Consider the following 24,309-nt stretch of genomic DNA (forward strand, 5'->3'; position numbering starts at 1 on the left):
TTTTAGGTCAACGGTGAATAAGCCCTAAAGCTTTATTTTGTCTAGGTTGCTCTGGCTCCAAGCAATTTCTTATCAGAAGTACCACGGTATATTTAAGGCCTCCAATTGCCTTGGACCTTTCTATACCTTGTTTGATATTTTGCTCAATGAACATCCTAGATGATGTTTCCCCAGGGCTCTGCATACAGTGGTTTGCTCTCTGTAGAGCTCATGAACTTGGACTTCTGAACAGTGCAGCATGTTTACTTCTGTGCAGTGGGAAATCATTGAATGGCTTTTGACATTGCTACCTCTGGAACATAAAGAAGAATTGGTTATCCAAGTGCTGGACTGTTTTTCTATCCGTATCTTCTCCCAACCTCTAAATCTACATCTTGAATGCTTTGTAATTGTACTGAATTGTATAACCACTGGGTAGTAAAGAAAATTATTGAACAATCGTTACAAACTTTGAGAGGAAACATTATAAACCTGAACACCAGTCAGGGAGTCAAGATATTTAAACTGGGTTAAAGCACCAACCTCTTTCTTTTTTTGGTCTTCGGCAAGTTAGTTAATCTCCCTACTTTGCACTTCAGTTCTGTAGAGTGGGTGTTCTACAAAATATTTCTAGAAGTGCAAAATATGCAAGGCTTGAGTATGTTTTAGCTTTGTAACAATAAACTAAATGGTTAGCTTTTTGTGAAAAAGGTGCCGTTTCTTTTTTAACCTTACTTGCCTCTATTTCTTTATGTGTATGATGGGGGAATAACAACTCTCCCTTGGGTGTTAATTGATGTTTCCTAAGTGCTTCCAGGAAGTAAAGGGCTAAGCATTGTTCTATTATGTTAGTCCTAAAATAGAGTCCTTAAATCTAACTGTGATTACAGAAGGCTCGAGAGATTCAATTTTGTCTGAACACAGAGCAGAATCAGACTAGCTCTGTTTTGGCTAATAGAGAGATAATCACAGCTTAATCACATGGGACCTGAAGGGCATAAATCAATACCCTTCTGTCTGGAAGAACTTTCAGTAATATCAGCTGGGGATCCGCCAGAGCCTCTTAATTCCTGCCCAGATGGTTTATTGGAGATCTTTCTAGCATGGGTCATTTTGGGCGAGCCATGGCCAATGAGCCAAGACCCAGCTGGGCCCCAACAGCCTGATGCTGTGTTAAACATCACAAGTGCATCTTGCATTTGATGTCTTGCATTCAAAAGCTTGTCTAACTCAAGCCCACCAATACGGCTGGTCCAAGAAGTGCTAACAGCCGAGGAACTCCTTGCTCCGCCTGCCTGCCCATAATATCTGCATGGTCGCAGCTTCGCCATCCCTCGTACAGCACTTCACCCATCTGCACAGCGCTGAGGAGCAGGAGCCCCAACCAGGCACTGCTGCTGCCCATCTGCCCGGGATCAAGGGCTGCGCTGGCCCGCCCTGGGGCCGCAGGCTCATGAGGGGGCCCAGGCTGCGTCTGAACGGGCTTCATGTTTGCACCACTACACCCCCGCCGCGCTCAGCGCTACCGGGCGGGGAGCCCGGCCCATGGTCCGCGCCACGGCGGGACAGGCGGCGGCGGGAGCTTCGCGCAGCCCCACTCCCGGCTCACGCGCGGCAGGTTCCCTCGGGCAGGCCGCTCGAGCGCGGAGCCAGGCGCCAGCCACTAGGGGCCACTGCGCGCGCCGAGGGGGTAGGGGCAGGGGGACGCTCCAGCAAGCGCCCCCCACTCTATGGTCCCGCTGGGCGGACGCTGTGCGCAGGCGCGGAGCGGAGCGGGGGCACGTGCGGAAGGAGCGCGGGGAGGTGTGGGAGGTGGCGCGAGGGGGAGGGGCAGGAGGATGAGGGGGCTGGGGCACAGGGTAGGGGCTCTGGGTCACTGGCAAGTAGTGCCTGTCCCTTGCCTAGCTTGCGGTTCCCCCCCAGCTAGTGTCTGGTGGAGCCCCCCCGAGTGCGGGCCCTGAGCCTCATTGCCTCTTGTCTTGTTTTTTCCTTCAGCGCCACCATGTCGGAGCAGGAGCACCTCATGGAGTTGCTGCGGAAGGAGGTGCGGTCACTGCTGATGGCTGTCAAGGAGGGCCTGACCCCAGCCCAGCTGGAGCAGGAGTACCTGTCGATGATGGGCAAACCTCTCCCGCTGCGCTCGCTAGGCTACCGCTCCACCATGGAGCTGGTCCTGGACATGCCTGATGTGGTCAAAATCTTCCCCTACAGACATGGCAACGTAGTCCTGGAAGGTGGGTGCTCTCATCCTGGGAGAGGAGAGCGTGACTGGGAATGCTTGCCACAAAAGAGCCAGCTTCTTTCAAGTGTCTTGAGGTGACTGTAGCACATGTGTAAGATACGAGAGCCAGAAAGCAGGAGGATGTGAATAAAGACAGGCAGGATGAGGGTTGAGAGTGTTAGCTGCCTTTCCCTAGGGATGTTTATACATGTGCTCCGGGAGGGAGGAAGGGGCGACACTTTAATTAGAGCAGCTCCGAGAGTCTCTGTAATTAAAGCATCCAGAACATTGCATGTATCAGTGTCCCTGTGTTGAAAAATGGCGGTAAGGGCACTTTAAACCATTGCCGTTTTTCAGCACAGGGATGCTGATGCATGTGATGCTGGAGTCTGCTGGAGTGTGGTAATTACCACACTCCAGCAGACTCAATTAATTGAGTCTGCTCCAACATGCTGTAATTACAGCATGTTGGAGCAGCCTTGCTACACGGGTATAGGTGCCCTAAGTATTCCGAGTATTTGTTGGAAAATGTTGTTTATTTCAGGTCCCTTGTGTTGACATAGTATTGATGTCAGTGGCGTTAGTAGAAATGCAGCTTAGTATCTGCAGTTAGTACTAGAGGAGAATAAGCTGATCGGGAGGAGCCAGTATGGATTCACCAAAACCAAGTCATGCTTAATTAACCTGTTCTCTTTCTGTGATAAAGTGACAGGCTCTGTGGATCAGGGGAGAACAGTGGATACGATGCCCTATGACTCTAGCAAAGCTTTTGACACAGTCTCCCGTGATATTCTCATTAATAAGCTGTGAAAATACAGATTAGATCAAAGTACTGTAAGGTGGATATGTAACTGGTTGCATCATCGTGCTCAGTAGGTAGTTGTCAATGGCTCAATATTTAGTTTGAGAGGAGGTATCAAGTGCGGTTCCCCAAGGGTTGGTTTTGGGTCCAGTATTGTTAGTACCTTCATTAATTATTCGGATGATGGGATTGAGTGCCTCCTTAACAAATTTGTGGAAGACACCAAGTTGAGTAGAGTTGCAGTTCTCTGGAGGGTAGGGCTAGGATCCAAAATGACCTGGATAGACTGGCAAAATGGTCTACAGCAGTGGTTGCCAACCAGTGGATCTCGATCCACCAGTAGCTCTCGGAGCCTCTTGTGGTAGGTCTCGGAGCCTCCTGGAGTTGATTCAAGGCTGGGGAGGGGGCTGAGTGCCTTTGTACATGCATGTGCATGCCCCAACCTAGCAGGTCAGTCTGTGGGGGAGGGAAGGGGCAGGGGCTAGATTGAGGCCCCTGTAATGAGGGACAGTGCTGCAGAGCCAGGAGCAGGGATAAGTTGAGTGGGGCCCTGCCTGGGTGGGACTTACCTGCTGGGGAGGCATGCCCCCAAATAATTCTTTCTCTCTCTGCCGCTATCTGCTCCACCCCCTTCCCTCCCCACAGGCTCCGTGCCTGCGCACCCTCACCCAGGGGTGAGGGTGGCGGCGGCGGTGGTGGCATACAGTAGATCTTGGGTTGCTTTTAAATGCCAAAGGTGATCTACTTAAAAAGGTTGGAGACCTTACAGAGAGTATGGAGATAGGCTTTTCTCTGTGGCCATAGGGGACAGGACTAGGCACAATGGACCTGAGCTGCCGCAGAGGAAATTTAGGTTGGAGATAGGAGGAACTTTCTGACTATGAAGGCACTGAAACAGGCTACTTAGAGAAGTGGAATCTCCATCACTAGAAATTTTCAAGAGCAGGTTAGAAAGACACTTGCCTGGGATGGTTTAGTTACTTCTACCTTGAGCAGGGGGCTGGACTAGATGACTGTGTGAGGTCCCTTCTCCAGCTCTGCTTTCTTGTGTTTTGGGGAAACCTGTGGTGAATATCTTCCTCCCTGAATCCCACAAGTGGGCGAATAAGTGACTTACCCAAAGTTACACTGGATGCAAGTGGCAGGGAGTTGAACCTGGGTCTCAAGGTCCCTGGGTGTAGAGGATGAGGCCTGTGAGGGGGCAGTCCAGGGCCATGGAGAGGGACATATATACAAGGGGGTGACTGGGCCTGCACTCTCACTTCTGGGCCATACCCTGTTTTGCACGTAAGCTCCATGACACCAACCAGTTATTCAGAGAGACCTCACAAAGCTAGTTATGCTTCCTTTGCAGAGAGTAGCCAGGACTACTCCTTAATATTATCTGTTGCTGGTAGCATTAGCTTTTCAACATGAAGTTTTCCTCAGTGCTATGCAAGCTGTCTAGAGGGATCACTGCACAGCTGAGCTGCATCTCAGTAGTGCAGTGCATCAAGAATACTGTATCTGAAACTGAAGGGCAAATATAGGTAGAGTGTAATTTCACAAACTGAAATATCGCGAGGATGCTGTTGTTGACCCTTCTGATTTTGCGTCAGATGCCATGGTCACAAGTAGTCAGGGCCTTTGTTTTAAATCTGTCATGTAGATTATGTTTTAGCTCTGTTGTGAGGCTTTGCTACAATACTGGCTCAGAGGGCAGGGGAACCTTTACTGAATGAAACAACTTCATATAGCTTCTGGGTTGTTTTTTAAGATTTTAAAGTACTAAGTAGGCTCAGTAGCCTTCCCCACTTGGTGTTTGGTCTGCTGAGATCACGATGCTGACAGGGTATGTACTTGTAAATTTTATATCTGTTCCGATCTCTTTTATAAGAGGGAGAATAAAAACGACAGGTTATTATGCCTTTTGTAATGAATGTTGAAGCTCAGCAATAACTTGGTTAGTTTAACTTGCTGTTTGAAAGAGGATCTTTCCACTTAAATGGGACTAGTAAAGGGGAAGGGAAAGAGAGAATGTTGTCCACAAGAGTGCTAATTGTTAGTTCCTATTGCTTTAGCCATTGCAGATGAAGACACTGTACGGATTGCAAGTTTGGTTGCCAGACAGAAGATCAAGCCTAAGACGCGGAATGTCACACGCAGGGCAAATTCCTTCTCCTCCAGCTTTGGTCCTAGCCTGCCTCGGCGAGGCCGGACCCCTCCTGTCTTGCCGGCTGTGGTGAAAAGCGAATTGAAGGACTTGCTGAGGCTCTCACCAGTCCTGCTTTCAGACTTTGATGAAGCCTTTTCGAGGCACTTTGGACGGGCATTCCAGTACGTGCGTTATGGATTTTTCTCCATGTTTGAAGTGCTGAATGCAGCCTCAGAGATTATTGCTGTTGAACAGACCAGGGCAGGCTCTTTGCTGACACTGAAGAAGAACCCCTCAGTTAAACAGGAAAAAGTGTTAGAAGGTGAGGCTGAACACATTTAATTTGGAGCAAGCAGTTCCAATTAATGCCTGCTTACTGCTTAAAGTAAATTGACTGTATTTTTGAGGGAAAGAGGTCACTGGCCTATCAGGGCATCTTTACACATGTTTTGGGGGGCAGTGTTTTAATTAGAGTGGCTCTGAGAGCTGCTCTGATTAAAGCACCCTTAGCATCTTGTGTATTCAGCATCCTGTGCTTCAAAATGGCAGTGGGGGCTCTTCAACTAAACCTCATTCGATGAGCTTTAGTTAAAATGCCAGTGCTGCCATTTTGAAGCATGGAGATACTGGAGTGCGCTAATTATCACAGTCCAGCAGACTTGATTAATCAAGTCTGCTTGGAGCAGACCATGGCTGGCTGGAGCATGTTAATTAGCGGCACCACACCTGACTCAATCAGTCTGCTCTGACATGCTGTAATTACAACGCATTGGAGCAGCACCTGTCTAGAGGCACCCTTTGAGCACCAGTTCTTGTAGGATTCAGCATAAAAATCTTATGGTGCTCCTGTTGAAGCTTCATGACACAGCTGCTATTGCAAAAGGGTTCTGACTCTGACTTCCCTTTTCTGAGATGGAAAGCAAATGGCAGCATAGTATGTCTAGCCAGTCTGAAAGATGGGTTCTGTACATACAGTTGATTGCTATGATAAAAGATGCCTCTTTGTAGTGGCTCTAGATCAGTGGTGCCCAAGATTTTCCCCCCTTGGGCTGGATAGATGGTGCTCAGACCCTCTGGGGGCAGGAGCTGGTGGGCTGGAGCAGCGAGGGGGAGGAGGGCCATGGCTGAGCCCTGATCAGGCCATGCTGAAGTGGGGAAGGGGGCCATAACCTGGGCCTTATCTGGCTGTGTAGCAGTTGGGGTGAAAGCTATGGCCTAGCTCTGATCCAACCCTGCAGGAGTGGGGAGGGGTCATGGCCTGGCCTTGATCTGGCTGTACGGGGTGCGGGGGAAGGGGTCATGTTTGGTCCTGTGGGTGGGGGTGGAGGGGTTGCGGGGGAGGAGAGAAGGGGCATAGCCTGGCCTGGCTCTACACCTCCCATGCAGGAACGGGGAAGGGGACATGATCCAGCTCTAAGGCTGCTGCACATGGGGCAGTAAGGGGACAAAAAATGGCCCTAAGTTTGCTGCATTGTTGGGGGTAGGGAAAGAAATGGGGTGTGGCTCAGCCTGAATCTGGCTGTGGAGGATTTGGGAATTTGGTAGCAGGGGAGGAGGGTGGCAGTATTGATTGCCACCACTTCCCTGCCACCACATTTTCTAGATGGTGGAGAGCCTCTTTGGCTGAAAGCCATGGCTCCACAAGCCGCATTGGGCCTACGGGCCAGAGCTTAACGGTCCCCCCTCCCAATCTAGGTAAATGTTGGTGTTAGACCAACTGGGGAGACCAAAAGATAAGACTTGCATATTCTAGCAGCTTGTTTTGTACGTTCTGCTTTGTAAATCTCATCTCTCTCTTGCACTACCTTAAGATGAGAGGGTGAGTCAGCCAAAGAGAGCAAAGAAGCCCAAGTCTGCTTCTGTGTCCACCCCTGCATTTGGGAAACCCTCTCTAGAATTGGGGACAGAGAACCTCCTTCAAGCTCTAAAACCCAGTTCAGAGCCCGTAGATGCACAAGTACTGAACTATGACAACAGAATGAAACAAGTGAGTGACTGAAGAAGTAATCTATGAGGTTTTCTTATTATTTGGGAGATTCATTTAGTGATGTCATTGTCTCTGAGGTCTGTATTCACAATATCACTGTAGACTTTAAAAATTGGTTTCTAGAGATTAGTCCAGAAATGAACAACCTGATGTTAGTTAGCATCATAGTTCAGAAGGCTGTCAGTATCTTGATCAGTTTCTTTTGTCTCTGTACTCATGCTAACTTTCATCTATAAACCAATTTCAGTAATGAATACTGGCTTGCCACCTGATTTTCCTTATGATGCTTTTCATTCAAAGATCTCAGTACTGATGTTAATCAAGCCTCAACTCCCCTGTAAGCACAAATAATGTGAATTTTTGCCAGTTTATGTAGAAATCAAGGCAATCAGTGGTAAACCTTGATTCCTACTCTTTTGCTCAGCATATAGATAAGAGACCTATGGGGACATAAAAGAATGCAGGGTATTTCAGTTGATGCCTTAATTGGAAAATAACGTACTCCTCTGCTGTTTTCTGCCCTGATAGGCTTTGTGCTGAGGTAGAATAAAGCTTGATCATTTACTAGTATCAGGAAAGGACTTGTTGTCTTGAAATGTTCACTGTGTGTTCTGCATTGTACAGAGAAAGGTATTGTTTTGACCCATCATGCTTACATGGCTCATTGAGAACAGACATAGTATTGGCACATGGTAAAAACACATGGCAGCAGTACAAGTGGAAAGTGGTGCAGATTTCTGTCGATCTGTCATATACCTAATGAGAAGTGTGTTAAGGAGGATTTTAAAATGAATACTGTTATACTGGTTTACATCTAAATAGAAGGAGTGTCATTTAACAAATGAGGGGAAGAGATCCAAGGATAGAGAGTAGCCTGGAGGAAGATGGAAAGATGTGAATGGTAATGGATACAAGGGGTTTACTGAGGAAGTTTAGATTGAGAGAAGGGGCCAGTCCAGAACTGTGATAAATTGATTTAGTCCCTGCTAAGAGTTCCATGTAATATCAGCATGCAGGGAAGAAAGTTCTCTATCAGGAGTTGTTCAGTAATCCTTCCTTTAAGACTTCCAGAAAGGTAACCTCTGAATGAATGAGCAGCTTTAGAAAAGGACAGCACACCATTGGCAGCATAATGGCAAACAAGTATGAGATGCCTGCACCTCAGAGCAAGTCTTTATTAATGAGTGAACAGCTGGAATCACTGGAGATTAGGAAAGCAAGAGCTAGGTGCCCTAAATCCCCGTCTAAGCTGTTTAACTGCCCCCTGTACATTTGGTGCATTTAAAAAAATTACTTTGCTAAATGCTGGTGTACTGTTTTCTTTCTCTGCTTTCCTAATCTTATGTCATTTCTACTGACACGCACAACAAACAAAATTATTAATCTTTAAGTGCAGGAATCCACTGCCACACTTGATTAGCTACTTCATGAGAATTTTTTTGACTGCTAGAATTCACCATTTTGTTTCTGATATGACTTCTTTTTTTTTTTTTTTCATTTGAAGTTGGAGCAGGATTTTAAGATGACCCTTGCACAGAAGGGACCTGGTGGGACAGTCAGCTCAGAACTAAAAAGAAAACTCCAAATTGTAAGTATTAGTATCTGGAAATTTGAGCATTTGGGCAAAAACAAGTATTTATTCCCTGTACATTATCAGAAACAGCAGTGCAGCTTCTAAGTAGATATCCTGTTGTTTCAGATGTGGGGTCTGTCTTAGCCGCAGATTTACTATGCTCAGTCAGTATTAAGTGACCTGCTTCTCCTGTTCCCATTAGACTGGGATGTGGTGTTTCCTTTATATTTTTGCCTTTATCCAGATTAGAAAATCCAGGAGAGACTAGAGTTTTAGTCTTTACATGTGAAAGGAGGATTATTTAAATCGGGGCTGGACAATTATTTTGGGCGGAGGGCTGCTTACTGAGTTTTGGCAAGCCATCGAGGGCCACATGACAGGCAGCCCAGGGCAGGTAAATATTAATTTTCTAAATTTTTTAGGGGCCCTGCGGGCTGGATAGAATGGCCTGGTGGGCTGTATCTGGCCCCTGAGTCGCATTTTGCCCACCCCTGATTTAAATGTACATGTGTTGAGGTATACAAATTCAGAAATTTAAGTCACACTTAATCTGAGGTTTGGAATGAATGCCAAAACACTGCTGGTCCAAAGTCGCATGCTGTTGGGGAAATGGTAAAAAATAAGCGTAAAAAGCCAGGCTATTCTGTTTCGTAGAAATTCATTTACTCACAACTGCACTATTTATGCGTTTTCTCTGAGCTATGACCCTCTTATCATTCCCCCCACACAACTGTTTGCTTATGTGTCCTTCTATGTTGTTTAGGTTGTAGCCCAGTATCCAGAGGGTTTGTTTGTATCAAGGCTACCTGGTGAGTTTGAGGTAGGTTTTACCTGTAGCAGCTAGGGCTTCTTTAAAAAGAACTTTAACATTTTTAACAGTGCATACTTTGTTTGGACTATACTTTTTATTAATTTAGATGCAGCTGTGAATGCTCTGCACTTCTACAAATCTGACCCCAGTCAGGCACCAGAAAATGAGGAGCACAGTGACCACTGCTGAAAGATGTTGGTTAAATAAATGGCTTGTGCAGCATCACGCTGGAACTTTCTGACAGAGAAGCACAGAATTCAGTTCTCCAGGATCGTATCCATGCGTCTTTAAACAAACAAACATTTTTTCTCTTCCCATAGTTCCCTGAATTGCTCAACTAGCATGGAAAACTTAAGCTTGATTGGTTAAAGTTTGGCAAAGTTAATACCAATTGAAAACAAAATCTTATGGGAAATGTTGGGCACCTGTAATGGAGAGTTCTGAGATAATACATCCCAGACTTATTAACTACTAAGTGGCCAAGAGGCTGCACCCTGAACGGGCCATACCAGCAGGAGCTACCTGACACATGGGCCCTTGGTTCATACTACTGTGGTCCCTCAGGTTTTAGATTATCAAGGTTTACCAAGAAAACGTAGGCTGAGGGTTCCTGGCAGACATTGTTGTGCTACTTTGTGGATTCTCCTCCATAATCTCCCATCTTGCCTTCACCGTGCATGTGGGTGCCCCTCTTCCAACTGCTATGCTGGGTGTAAGCATGGTCTGTGTGTCGTCGTCGTGTCCCCCGCCTCCCAGCACCACTTATACATAGATTCCCCCCCATATCCCCCAACTCAGCTCATTGGCTGTAGGGCACTCCTAGTACTGGGAGCTGTGCTGCATTGCACTTTGCTTCCCTGGGGCAGGCATAGGAAGCAGAAGATATTGGAGAAGCCCTGAGACCCTGGCTTTTGCTGCAGCTGGAGTGATAGGGGGAGCAGTGGGCACCTGGGGACTGAAGATTAACCCATCGTGGGCCACATGCTGTTGGAAAGCCCCCATGTTAGCTCTTTTCTCTAGTTCTTTCAGTTTCACTCTTGTGCTTGTTCTGCAAGAGAGTTTACAGTTACAATTCTTCATCAAATATGCATTGTAAAAAAAGGTTCCTTTCTGTCAACAGGCACGTTTTAAAGAGAAGCTATCGGTGAAGCAGCTTGGTTTCTTCAATGTGATGGAACTTGTTGGGGCCCTTCATGATATTTTCCATGTTGAATGCAAAGAAGGTGAACAAGACTGGATGGTCTTTGACCTCAAATCAAAGTGCTTAAAAGATAGTAAGTATGGCTTTTGTGCATCCCTGGTTCAGGTTCAGTAAAGTGGGAGAGACTGGAGAATGGCTGATAAGGGTAATGTTACTCAGCCAAGTCTGTAATGGGGTCTATGCCTCTGTGTTAAAGAGGAGAAATGTCTACATATAACTCTCTATCTCGATCTAAGCAAAATAATGCATGGAGGGTGGTGAAGCACTGTGTTCTGGGATCTTTTTTCCTTTGTTTCTTACCTCTGATAATTTTATTTGTCAAGATAGAGTGAAATAATTTGTGCTGACCTGAGATCAGGATCTCATTTAAATGAATTGACGTAGTGCACTCCTGTCTTTTGCCTTTTATATCTGCTTGTCAGGATGACAGTATATCATTGGTTTACCTTTGATTCGTTCCTAAAAAATACTTTCACAAAAATAAACCTAGATTTTTTTTTCTTTAAAAAAAAAAAAAAAGGGGGGGGGGGAAGGGGGCATAGGTTCCGCAACTAAACTCTGCTGTAGGGATTAGAACCTGAGACCTGTACCTGAACTATAGAAATTTTGGTGCCTTGTTTTAAAGTGCCACCTAGGGCTGTCAAATGATTAAAAATTTTGATCACGATTAGTTACTTGATTAAAAAAAAATAGTTGCAATTAATCACGATTTTAATTGCACAGCTAAAAACTCAAAATGTTGTGCAGAAAAGCTCAAAATTATGCAAGTACTTTGTATGGTTGGGGTGTTGAGGGGAGGAATTTGTGAAGGTGTGTGGGGTTTGGAACCTGCGGAGGGGGGACCCTGCATGCCCTGGCAGGATGCCCAGTCTGAGCAGGGTCTCTGCAGAGCTGCCCCGGGCCTGGGGTATACCTCCTGCCCTAGCATGGCCCCAGCAGTGGTGAGCTTATCTTGCCCTTGTCCCAGCAGTGGCAGCCAAGGCTGGGGGAGCTGCTCCAGACCGGGCCTGAACTTCCACACTTACTTGCTTAGTGGGTCCCAGGCGGTCCCAGCCCACCCTGGGCCCAAGGATGCCAGGCAGCCCCTCCATGGTCCAGTGTCACCTTCCCCTGGCGCTGCCAGCCTGGCTGCTCGGGGGCCCTAGATGGGGGTGGTGGGTGCGTGTGCCCTTCACTCCCCACCCTGCCTTTCTGCTGGATCTGCCAGGAGACAGCATCCCACTGGGACCCACACAGAGCTGCTGTGGCAGGGCTGCCTGGCACCCTTAGACGACATGGCTCAGGCTTGGGGCAGGTTGGGACTGTCTGGGAGCTCTGTCACAAGCTGCTTGTGGGTCCCTGTGCATCCTTGGTCTAGGCCCCCAGGGAGCAGTGGCGACAGCAGCCACTGCTGGTAGGCAGGGATGGGATTACCATGGAGCCGCCTCCCACAGCCCCTGGCCCATGCTGTACCGCACGCCCAGCCCAGTGCCACTGGAGCCCAAGCTGCACCCAGTGCCACTGCCAAGCCAGGCAGAGCTGCTGCTCTCTTTCCTGCGCCACCCAGGCTCCCACTGGAACTCAGTGGCTCTGTGTGGGTCCTGGCGGGAGCCCGTGTGGCACAGGGAGGAGAGCAGCAGCGGCACTAGGTGTGGCTCGGGCTCTGTAGGTGCTGGGCTGAGGGCTGCGCTAGGCAGCTGCGTGGGAATCCTGCCTTAACCCGCTGGCAGTGGCTGCCTTCGTGGGGGTGCGTGGCTGCCATTGCCACTGCTCCCTGTGGGCCTGAACTGGGGATGTGCAGGAAACCATGGGCCCAGAGGTGGCTGGCTCTTCCAGGCAGTCCTGACCTGCCCTGAGCACAAGCTGTGGGATCCAAGGATGCCAGGCAGCCCTGCTGTGGCTCAGTTCCACCTTCCCCAAACCCCTGGCACTGTCAGCCCAGCTGCTCAGGGCCCTGGATGGGAGCTAAGTGTGGGTGCACCCCTTCACCCTTCCTGCTGCAGCCACCCAGAGCCCATACCCAGGCTGCCCTACAGCTTCTCTGCACTGCCACCGCTGGGTGGTCTGGAAGCAGTGGTGGTGACAGTGGGGTAGGGCAGCCCGTCTGCAGTCTTTAAAACTGTGTGCGCAATTAATGTGTTTAACATTAACGCGTTAATTGGTTCTTGCGTTAATTATGCACGTTAACAGCAATTAATTGACAGCCCTACTGCCATCTGTTTGAATTTTGTGTGCAGATGATCTGCAGCCATTAATTCTTTCTCCTTCCTGCAGGGAAGTTTGGTTGGTCAGTGTATCCCTGATTCTGCTTTAATGGAAGTGACCTTGGATCCTTATACTAAAGGGGTTTCAAAATGGGTTGTAGCATGTCTAGCTCAACAAAGAAAGAATGTCTTCCATGGGGAGAATGTCTTTCATGGGCATGTCTCCATAAGCAGGAACTTGTGTTTCCCTGGGGACAAGTAGCATTGGCACACCTTGTGCTGTTGCTACTTGTTCCTGGGGGAACGCCTGTGCCACATGCACTCTGGTGTATATCATGTTGCCCTGGGTGGGGTTGGGGAGGCTGGGGCCAGCAACCGTGCTAGCCCTGTCAGTCTTACCTGGTGTCCTGGGGGCCTCCAGGAGCTGCAGCCATAGTGCTCCTGTAGCAGGGTGCCTGGCTGGCAGCTGGAGTGTTATTCTGGCCAGCCAGGCTCCAGTTTTGGGTGGTGTGCTGCCGCCACATGAGCCACCCTGCTTTTTTTAGGTGTGGGTTTTTTGACCCTGGGATCTCCTGGAGTCAAACCCCCACCCTGCACTGCAAAGTAGCAGCGTGGGAAACACCTGCATGTGTGGCGTGTGCAGCATGTGGCACTGCAGACAGGTCTGTGGGGCTTCATACTGCACATCTGCGCTTGTCTGGATGTGCCCATTGGGTGTAGTATATGGATGCACTTAAATTAGTACATCTATCTCAAATATAGGCAGAGCCTGGAGAAAGAATAGCTTTGCCTCTTGTACAGATCTGAGTGTCACCTTCTCCCACTGCATATTTGGTTCCACTAGATGATCCATCAATGGATGAGGTTGATCAGCATGATGCTTTGGCACTCTCGCTACCTCCAGCTGCTGAGCTCAAGGTCTCCAGCTGGGACTCTTCTGCTAAGGAAACTGAGGCTCTGGACATGAAGAAAGTCAGTGTGTTCAAAGTGGTAACAAAGGTAGTGAAACAGGTGAGAAGTCCCTGATCAAATACACTTACACTGTACCGCTAATTGTTTGGAAGCTGCAAATAGCACGGATCTGACTGCTGGGAATTTTAATTATCCCTTCAGTAGTATACTGTGGTTAGAGTTGCCCTCGTCAAGCCACTGCAGTTTGTTTGTTTCTATTATTCAGACTCTCCAAATCTGTCTTGACATGGTGGAGTCTCTAGCAGGACTGCATGTTTTTGTGAAAGATGTGTTGTAACTCAAGAGGTTATGGACTACATACAGAGGTTACTAAGTGAGGTTATCTGCCCTCTGTTGTGTAGGATTATGCATAATTGTCCTTTTTAGCTTTATTATCAAGGGCTGTGCGTAAGCAGCTGGCCCCCCCCCCCCGCGCGCATGGCTGCTTGGGGGCCTGGTGTTTCCCTCTGCAGCTGCGGTGTCTGCCTGGAAGGTGGCCACCACTGCCGTGGAGGGAACCCCACTTCTGGCAGGATTATAGTCTCTGCTGAGCCAGCTATCCCTAGTATTCATGTGGAAGCTAAGCAGTTGGAATCCCAGAAGCTTCTTCACATGTACTGTAGATCTGAGCACCTGAATTTATTGCTCTCTAGTTTCCAGCTTTAATAGGCTCGGTATAGGACTCAGACTCTGCATAGTGACACACAGAACTTAATCTTCCTCTCCAGCATTGGTTGTATTTTTTTATCTTATCTTATCTTATTGGAATGGTTACTTGTCATTTTGCAGTAGTGCACCTGCAGCATCAGCACTTAAACAGGCATCTGAACACCAAGATCTTTTACTTCTCCTTCTGTTTGCAGAATCTAGGTATAGAAGAAGCACTTTTAAACCTGGAGATAATGCAGCCAGAGATCCCTCCAGATGCTGTTCAAGGCAAAAACCTCTGTGGTCTCCCACTACTGGAGAATAGCAGCCTGGTGGGAGTCTTTGTAGAGCACATAGTTTCTCCTAACCAGTTTTACATCCGTATCTGCAGCAAGGAAACATCAGAGATGTTGGAAGATACCATGATTGAGATGAGGTGAGAATGTGTTGCATCAACTTGGTGACATGGCCTACTGTGTAAATTGTGTGTCTGTTTTCTTGTGTGCTATGGTAGCTGAGGGACTGGTGCACCCAGGTTGCCTTTGTAGTTGGTAGCTTGATGTACGTGTAGAATCCCAGCTTTGATCACCACTTGAAAATGCAGACATACAAACATATGGGCATAGTGTTTACTCGTCCATCTATGACTGGCAAACAGGGACTATATGTAGTAGCAGTTAAGATTTACTAGGAGGCCCTTCATCCAACTTGAGAAGTATGAAAAAAGAAATAAAGAGGAGAAAATTGTGCATTCCTAGGCTTTTTGACATTGCCTACAGTACTGTTGACGATTTTTTCCAAGAAACGATTTTTCCTATCTCCATTGGGTACTAAGAAGCAGTTTGTGCCCTGACTTCATTATATATAGATATATGTCTTGGTGTGTGTATGTGTATATAGACATTTTTTTTCTTTGTATTTTCACGCACGTGCACACACATGCACAGACAAAAATCTTATATTTGTGACCTCAATGAATTGGGTTACATGTTGCTGTTTCCATGCATCTGGGAAGTTATTTTACCTTACTGCTGCTGAGGTCATTATTAATTTTATGGTAAACAGTAGTTTGATTTTGTAATTGGGACACCTGTGACTTTTAGGTATAGTTACAAAATCTTTGTAGATGCACTATAACTGAAATTCTAGGCACATGAGAAGCAGCATTGTTTCAAAGAATAATTTCCCGATGGTGTGAGATTTCTTGTAGAAAGAGGCAAAAGAAAGGTGAGCCATCCAGTGAACAAATTACTTAACAGCATGACTTTTAAACACTCATTCTTTTTGTGACAATCCAGGTTTTTCTCCACCCAATCACTATGAAAAATTAAAGTGATACTCAAATTGGGATTCTGTGTGTTGGTTTGTGTTGCTTCACTGAGATTTCAAGAGGACAAAGAATCAAAGCTCTTGTTAAAACTGAACTCTGTAATATACTCGAATTGAATGCAGCTGTTGATCCACCATCACTAACTGCAGTTTTTAAAAAGAAAGTTACATCCCTATATGTGTAGTTCTTTTTGTATTATTTTTACTCTTAGTCTTTGTGTTTGGCTGTGTGTCCATTAGTCAGTGTTTAAAGTCTATTGCACTGAGCAGTCAAGTCATATATAAAAATGATATGGAAGGATTAGTCCCCTTTCTCTGTGAAGGAAGATATTCGCTCTTATATTAATTGTACAAGGTCTTCTTAGCTGTTTACAGTGAGTCTCCTGACAGTTCAGTTCATATTAAGGTTTTTTTAAGGACAGATTTTTTTTTTTAAGGAAGACAAGAATGTTCACGGTGTTTCTCAAGCAGCCACATAATTCTCTTTATCCTGTTCCCTGCTCAGCATGACCTGTTTTATCTGTCTTGCAGGAGATGCTATTCCAATAAAACCGTTTCTAATCGTTACGTTATGCCTGCGGCCTTGATCCAGCCTGGTTGTCTTTGCTGCGTAAGGATTTCAGAGGACAAATGGTGGTACCGTGTTATTGTCCATCGGGTACTCAGTGAACAGGAAGTGGAAGTGTATTACCCAGATTTTGGTAACCTGGGCACTGTTCAGAAGTCCTGGTTGAGATTGCTCAAGTATGTTAATTGCACATGAGGGTTTGTGCTTAGGTTTTGCCAGATCTTTCTTTCTCTTCTATATTTTATCCCAATTTCACTTGCTTTGGGGCAAGGTGTGCAAACTGTATATTCCACAAAGTATTCTAAACCTGCTATTATTTAAAGATGTCAGCTGTTCTGGGGTGCTTGTGCAGCACCAGGAGTCTTTATTTCCCCTTCCTCATACTGCTATCAGTTCGAGGGCTACCTCTCTTGTTGTCTCTTCATTTTCCTCTTCTGCCTTTCTTCAAGGGGGGCATTGGCATGGGTTGAACCAACAATCTTCCCTGTCTTTGGCTTGGTAGCCAGTATGTAAAGATGAGATGCATGTGGATGGGGAAGATGTGTAGAAACTCTGTGTTGTACTTGCTTTGTGGATGCAGGCTGTTGTATTAAAGATTTTCTTGACTGATACCGATAACCGATTATTCACCAGGCATATCAGCTGATATTGATCCAATAACTGATTTACAGGAGCACAGCCAGGCAGTGTGGAGAGCAGCTCCTTGCCTGTTCTCCTCCACAGACTTACCTGCAAGGGGGGGAAGGAAGGAGTATGGAGTGGGGGTACAGATCAAGGCTTCCACAGTGAGTGGGAGGGATTGGGGCAGGGGCGAGGGGCACTGCCTAGCCAGGATGGTGAATGGGATGCTGGGGTGGGGTGGGATGGAGTTGTAGGCAGCTTGTCCAGGGGATCAGTGTCCTGGTACTTAAAAATGGCAGCTGGAGTGCTTGAACTAAAGCTTGTCAAATGAGTTTTAGTTCAAGTGCTGCTGCCATCATTTTTAAGCTCAGGGACGCTTTTAAGAGCAGAGCTGAGTGGGGCGAGGGTGGTGGCGGCAGGCTGCCTGCTATGGGCTTGGGGCTCTCTGCTCTGCTACTTTTGCCCCCGGGAACTGTGCGCTGGCCACGTGCCCCATCCAGCAGCAGGAGGCACAACTTGCTGCCACCACTGCTGCCGAATAGGCAGGGGATGTGTGGCCGGGGCAAAGGCAGCAGAGTGGAGAGCCCTGAGCCCACAGCAAGCAGCCCACATCTGCCCTGTGCACAAATCTGGGGAATGCATGCCCTTCCATGCCTCCCTTTGGTGTGCACACAGTGGCAGGGAGCCGACCCTCACTAGGCCGCTCATGACTCTGTCCTGTTGCCTGCTTGGGGTCCCATTCACCACTCTGGCTAGGCAGCACCCCTTGACCCTGCCCCACTCCCCCTCTCACTGTGAGGTGCCTCAGTCTGCCCCCTCATGCCTCTTTCTCACCCATTCTCCTCCACAGACATACCTGCAGAGAGCTGCTGTCCATGCTGCCCAACTGTATTCCTGGCCACGTGCATGCTGTGGCTGTGCTCATGCATGCAGCATCCAGGGGCTCTGGCCAGAAGTCATATTGTATTTACTGGTGAGATCATCAGCTACACCGGCCAAAAAAAGCCAATAGCTGATAATGTTGTTTTATTTTATCAGTGCTGATCCTATATGGCACTGATATATTGGTGCGTATCTAGTTGTATTTCAGGGCTGTTGTTTGGGTATCTTTCAAGAACATAATTTAAAAATACAAATGTGAGATGTCTTTGGATTATAAGATCAAGAAAACAAGTGGCTCCCAGCAACTTTGTACTGTTTTGTTTTTTTTAGATCCCAATATATAACCAAAGAGTAATGGGTTTGATTCCTGTTTCAGATGCTGCTATTCAAAACTTCCTGCCCAAGCTATCCCTTGTTCTCTGGCATGGGTGAAACCTCTGGAGGTAATTGTCCATCTACAGTCTTTCCCCCTTGTACTCATAACAGGACTGTTAGGCAGACATTGGCATCTAATCAATCTGAAACAAACCCAGGAATATTGGTATTGAGAAACTGGGCCTAATTTCACTCTTAATATAGTTAAGAGGAAGGGTGGGCAAAATATGGTTCACAGGCTCAATCCAACCCATCAGACCATTTTATCTGGCCCACGGGGCCCCTAAAAAACTTAGAAAATTAATAATTATCTGCCCTGGCTTGCTGTCAAAGATGACAAGAGCCAGGGGGAGCCAGCAAGGCTCAGTAGCAGCAAGGCCTGCCTGGCCCTGTCATCCCTCCCCCAACTGGAAGCCCCTGCCTAGCAGAGGCTTCTGGCCTGGGACTATGGGGCTTTTCCTGCCCAGCAAGCAGGAAAGTGGGGAAAGCGGTGGGGTGGGGCTGAGGAGGGAAGTGGAAGTGAGCAGGTGTGCAGGAGTGCGGGGCCTGCACTGGTGTCCCAGGGTCAGTGCTGGTGGGGCCCAGAGCAGGGCAGCAGCAGTGTGGGGTGTGGGCTGGCAGGGGTCTATGGGCTGGGTTGTGCCAGCAGGGGGAGAAGGGAGCTGACCTGACTCCATAGAGCCCCTGCTGGTCAGGACTCCACACTCCTGCCGCCCCACTCTGGCGGCCCCCCCCCCCCCCGGACACCGGCATGGGCCCCACACTGTCCCCGGCTGTTGCTGCACACCTCCTCGCTCCCATTCCCCCTTGCCTCAGCCCTGTGGTACAGGTGGGGACCAGTGTGCACAGCCCTGACCCTACGTGCTCCGCGCTTGCCCGTCTGGGCTGAGCAGCGGCACCATGGGACAAAGATGTTCAGTGGGGGAAAAGCAGACCCTCCCCCTCCTTGCTGGTGCTTCCTGGTACAGCTGCCTGAAGCCTGTGCGGGGCTGCCCTGTGCCTCTACTCTGTCTCCGCCACCTCTGGGCTGCCCTGCGGGGCAGCGGTGGCAGTGCAGAGCAGATGCAAAACAGCTCTGTGCAGGCTCTGAGTGGCTGCATTGGGAGGTGCCAGTAGCAGGAGGCAGAGGGGCCACTTTGCCCCTGCTAAGTAGCAGTTTCTTTCCCATGCTGCTGCTGCTTTTGAGCCTGGGCCCCAGCACCAGCTCTGGGCTTGCCTGTCCAGGCAGAGCGGCAGCAACAGCTGAGCAGAAACTGTTGCTTAGCACAGGGGAAAGCGACCTCTCCCCCTCACCACCACTGGACAGTTTTTGGTGCAGCTGGCCAGAGCCTGTGCTGTGCCGGGTTGCCCTGCGGCTCTGTCACTACTGCCTCTAGGATGCCCAGCATGGCAGCGGTAACAGTGTGGAGTAGCCGCAGGGCATCCCAGAGGTGGCAGTAACAGAGTCACAGGGCAGCCCAGTGAAGTGTGGGCTCTGGGCAGCTGCACCAAAAACTGCCTGCCAGAGGAAAGGGGGGGGGGGGGGGGGGAAGGGGGGCTTTTCCCCCATGCCGAGCAACAGTTTCTGCCCAGCTACTGCTCAGCCAGGATGGGTGAGCCCAGAGTCAGTGCAGCGTGTGCAGGGTCGCAGCTGCTTGTGCTCGTCCCTGTCGCTACCAGTGCATGCCCAGGGGTGATAGGACACGCCATGGCGTGACAATCCGCTGTTTGCAGTGGTGGGGAGGCACCGCAGGATGTGCAGGCTCTGGGCTTTTGCAGGGTGGAGGTGGGTGCTGACCGGCTCAGGGGGGCTCATGCAGGGGGGTGCACACTCCACATACCCTCAAACCCTTCCTGCAAATCCCACAGCCACACTGTCCCCCACACACAATCACATACCCCACAAATACTGTGCCCACACACACGCCCTCATGCCTCTGGGGGGAGCCCCGCTCACTGCTATGCACACACATGCACCCACACATGCATACACACTCCCAGCCACCCTCCCTCTCCACACACCCCACAGCCCCCACAAATCCCATACCCACTCACACACACATCGACCCATCACTACAAATCCCCCATACCCACCCACATCCACCCATACCCCCTCCACTCCTGCACACCCCACACAATATACAAGAGTAAGACTGCATTTTGAGCTATTAATCAATCACTTCTACATATACAGCACAAACACATAAATCAGGACAACAATGTTTTTAAAAAATTAAATTTAAATATGTTATGGGTGTTTGATTTTTAGTATATAATTTCTGGGTTTTTTTTCCTCGTTCTAAGATGGCAAACCCTCTTCTCAAAAGGAGTACTCCCAGGGGCAAGGGGAGGAACGTCCTGTGGCAACGGTCAGAGGTTAGGGGGACGGGACTTCCAGTCCTAAGATGGCAACCGGAGGGGGGGACCTGTCAAGGGGTAGGGCTACCCTTGTGGCCCTCAGTAGCTTGCCAAAACTTGGTAAGTGGCCCTCCATCCAAAATAATTACCTGACACTGGTTAAGAGGAACTGGGCCCTGCAGGGGACAAAATCAGGTTGATTCTCACCATTGTATAACTGGGCTGAGGCTTCAAGGAAAATGCTAAATACTTGAAGATGTAGTAAAATTGCAAGTCATTGACCTTATATCAGCCTTTGAAAATAGGAACTTGAAAGTGTCACTCCAGTGATAACTGTACTATTGCAGATCTTTACAAGCTGGGTGTTTAAGTTAATTTAGTGTTGGGCAGCTTGTCTGGTTCATTTTGGAGTATGTTGCATGTCCCCAGATTTCTTGCTCTTCAAACCTGGTCCATTTGTTTTGCAGCCTATGATGTACTTTGTTTCCTGCACTAAATGTCCTTGGAGTGAACAGAAGAATTACTTGACTAGTGATGAGCTGTTTACAGTAATCTGTTTATTCCTCTTTTTTCCAAGGGAACCTGGACATCCAAAGCAGTTCTCCAGTTCCAGAAGCTATGCAGCCTGAAGCCTCTGGTGGGAGTGGTGGATGAATATGTAAATGGAGTTCTTCACCTCTTCCTGTGTGACACATCTTCAGATGATGATATCTACCTCCACCATGTCTTGAGATCAGAGGGCCTTGTTATCATCTGTAGAGGAAACTTTCCCTCCAAGGTAAAGTAAGGCATAGGGGGCTGGTCTGGGCAGCTCTGTTGAAGGAAAGGATTATATTGTGGTATCTACTGTACATTCAGCTATAAGTGATAGGCATCTTTTTATATACCATATTTTCTTGTCTGTAGCAGCACCTTTTTTTCCAAAAACCATCTGCTAGAAATTGGTGCATGCAAGAAAATGCATTATATGTAAGGAAATATGGAAGAGCAGTTTCTGCCACTTACCAGACAAAAGCAAAAGTAAATTCTGCACATGATCCACAGAGAGCAGAAGAATGAGCAGGCTCAACTCTCTAGCTGTTGCTCATAGCTAAGTACAGACAGTCAAAAAGCCTGAGTCTGAATCAGTTCAATCTTTGCAGGTTAGTCTAAGTTGTGTATGTAGCAGGGCACTAAGGTACCTGCTACTTGGAGAGCCGAGATAACTCCTCAGCTGCCGGTTGCTGAGGCAACTAGAGGGAACTAATGACCTACACCTGCCTAGCTAGCTGAGAAGAAGGCAGGGCCTGGCTCCTATATAAATCACAGGCAGGAGGCAGTTCCCTGCCGGCAGACAAGGAGCCCTGCCGGAGCAAGCAGAGGGAAGAGCCCTGAATGCATCAGCCGTTGAGACTGGTAAAGGATGGAGCAGGCTAGGGGTGACTGGATTAATGTTATAGCCGGACAGCTGGAGTTTGTGTTGTAGCTGAGGGGCTTGTGTTTCGTTTGCTGTTTGTGACCGGTGGTCTGGGTGAGGCTAAGAGGGGATGGAGGAGGCCTCATAGGGGACTCACAGCCATGTGGGGACCCCAACGCCAGCGAGAGCGCAGCATTCGGGGTACACTGACCCCAGCCCCAGAGAGTGTGGGGGCATGTGAGAAGCCCCAGAGAGAGGGGTCCGCGGTTGTTGGGTGCCAGAAAGCAGAGGGGGCGCGGAGAGAGAGACAGGGCCGCGGAGAGCCCGAGCGCCAGAGGGGGCGCGGAGAGAGAGACAGGGCCGCGGAGAGCCCGAGCGCCAGAGGGGGCGCGGAGAGAGAGACTGAACAACGTCAGTTACATCTGTGAGGCTTGAGGCGTGGTACAGGGATGGTTGGAGCCACTCATAGCCCATAAGGCTGGGGTGTACAGAACACCCAATACAGAAGAGGAACTAGGGATAACAGGAGAACCATGGACAGGAGGACGAAAGGCGGCCTCCCTATAAAATATACATTAGAACAAAGTCGTGGCGGGCGAGAATTGGAGGGTGCTAGTAGGCAGCTTGGCACGGTAGAGGAGGCGGCAGGGGAGAGCACGGTGACTCTGACCGGCCCCCTGTTACAGTGTAGATTGAACCAATAAGCAAATATTTACTTTTGATTGTGGAAATGCAGCCACTTGCCTGCAGTGGCCCAGGCCAGAAGCCGGGGAGCACTAGAACACACCTTGCTCAGCTAGAGCAGCTAGCTTGGGCCAAGGCTAGCCTGCCCACCCTGCAAAGCTACATCCATCCAGGCTTATCTTAAACCAGTTTCAGCCATTTTGAAAACAGTTTATGTGCACTGGACTTCTGTTGTGTTTCAAATTTGAACCTGTTTCTGATAACTTATATCGGTTTATGTGTAATTTCTGTCCTTAGCCCTTCAGTTACTTATTACAAGGAAAGCTACCCCCCCTCCATTTTTTGCCTTTGAAGAGCAAGGTGTTTATCTTATTGTGGGGCACATTGTATGTAAGAAAATATGGTAGATGATATTAAATAAAACTAGTTATAGATGTTTTCAAAACCAGCCCAGAACTGATAACATTGAGAGAGGGTCTTAAGGTCAAGATTAATGTACCTGTCAGATACCTTTCTGCTTTATCACTAGGCCTTGCCAATTTTTTCAGCTTCTAACTTTTAAGAGCATATTATTTACCCAGAAAATTAATGAAAACATCCTCTTCCATTCATTTGAAATTCATCAGTTTTGAAAGGTCAGGAAGAATAAACCATTGTGGTATTCTGGTACTTTGGCTCTAGAAATAACCATCCTAAGTGAGACAGTAAGGTTCCTGCTGATTTTTGTCCAATTGGTTTGTCTGTTAGAAGTACAAGATAATCAAGTGTACTTCGTCTACATTAGCCGTGGGAATCCGTTTACTTTTTTAGTAAACAGGCCTTTCATTCTGGTATAAAAGATGCTAGTATGGCTTCCTTGGCAAGTGTAAATGAATTCTGCTATAAAGGCATATTTAAATTAATTACACCAAGTACCAGAGCTTAAGCAGGCATCTAGGCCAGGGGTGGGCAACTTTTCTCAGGTGCAGGCTGGAATGACTGCCTTGGGTCAGAGGTGGGTGGACAGGTGGGTACTAGGATCCGACCACTGCTGCTTCTTGTCCCTGTGGCAGCATGAGGAGAGTGTCCACAGCCAGCGTGCCCACCTACCAAAAGCCACTGAAGTCCCATGTCCTTAGGTTGACAATCCTTGATCTAAGTCAGGGGTTGGCAACATTTTTGGACAGTGCCAAAAATACCCGTGACCTCAAATTATAAGATATTGGCATGCCAGGGACAGATGGCAAGAGAGCCACAAGGGGTTTGATCCTTGTGGAAGTGCAGCCTTGGTCCCTTTCCTGCTGTGTGTCGCGAGGTGTGCATGCCAAGCAAAATGCCTTTGAGTGCTATGCTCTGACACCCGTGCCAGGGGTTGCCTATTCTTGATCTAAGTTATAAAATCATTCTGTGGACCATTTTTTATAATTCAGGCTTACCTGGACAATATCTGAAAAAGTCACTACTGTTTTAGCATGACCTGTATGTATGTACTATATGTAAAGTATGGCCCATGGGCTGGATCCAGCCTGCCAACTGATTGGATCTGGCCCGCAGCTGCCCCTGCAGTGCTCCAAATGGGCGTAAGCCCTGCCTGGGATAGCCAGCACTGTGTTTCTGCCCACTCCTGCTGGCCCCAGTCCTAGCCAGT

General features: G+C 48.3%; 1 protein-coding gene across 3 annotated transcripts in view; it reads left to right on the forward strand.

Moving 5' to 3' along the window:
* Positions 1-1,213: 1,213 nt before the first annotated feature.
* The window catches only part of TDRD5 (tudor domain containing 5), a 44,641-nt gene continuing 21,545 nt past the window's right edge, over positions 1,214-24,309 (forward strand). The window contains exons 1-12 of one of the 3 annotated variants that reach the window (XM_059728363.1): positions 1,214-1,782; positions 1,975-2,213; positions 5,063-5,458; positions 6,948-7,123; positions 8,628-8,711; positions 9,460-9,516; positions 10,628-10,781; positions 13,736-13,902; positions 14,706-14,926; positions 16,351-16,563; positions 18,267-18,333; positions 21,180-21,380. In XM_059728363.1, the coding sequence (XP_059584346.1) occupies positions 1,292-1,782; positions 1,975-2,213; positions 5,063-5,458; positions 6,948-7,123; positions 8,628-8,711; positions 9,460-9,516; positions 10,628-10,781; positions 13,736-13,902; positions 14,706-14,926; positions 16,351-16,563; positions 18,267-18,333; positions 21,180-21,380 (2,466 nt within the window). In that variant the 5' untranslated portion in view covers positions 1,214-1,291. The remainder of the gene's footprint in view (positions 1,783-1,974; positions 2,214-5,062; positions 5,459-6,947; positions 7,124-8,627; positions 8,712-9,459; positions 9,517-10,627; positions 10,782-13,735; positions 13,903-14,705; positions 14,927-16,350; positions 16,564-18,266; positions 18,334-21,179; positions 21,381-24,309) is intronic. The other 2 variants (XM_019500226.2, XM_059728362.1) reach the window with 2 other exon arrangements.

This window comes from Alligator mississippiensis, chromosome 5 (assembly GCF_030867095.1).
Source record: "Alligator mississippiensis isolate rAllMis1 chromosome 5, rAllMis1, whole genome shotgun sequence".
NCBI lineage: Eukaryota > Metazoa > Chordata > Crocodylia > Alligatoridae > Alligator > Alligator mississippiensis.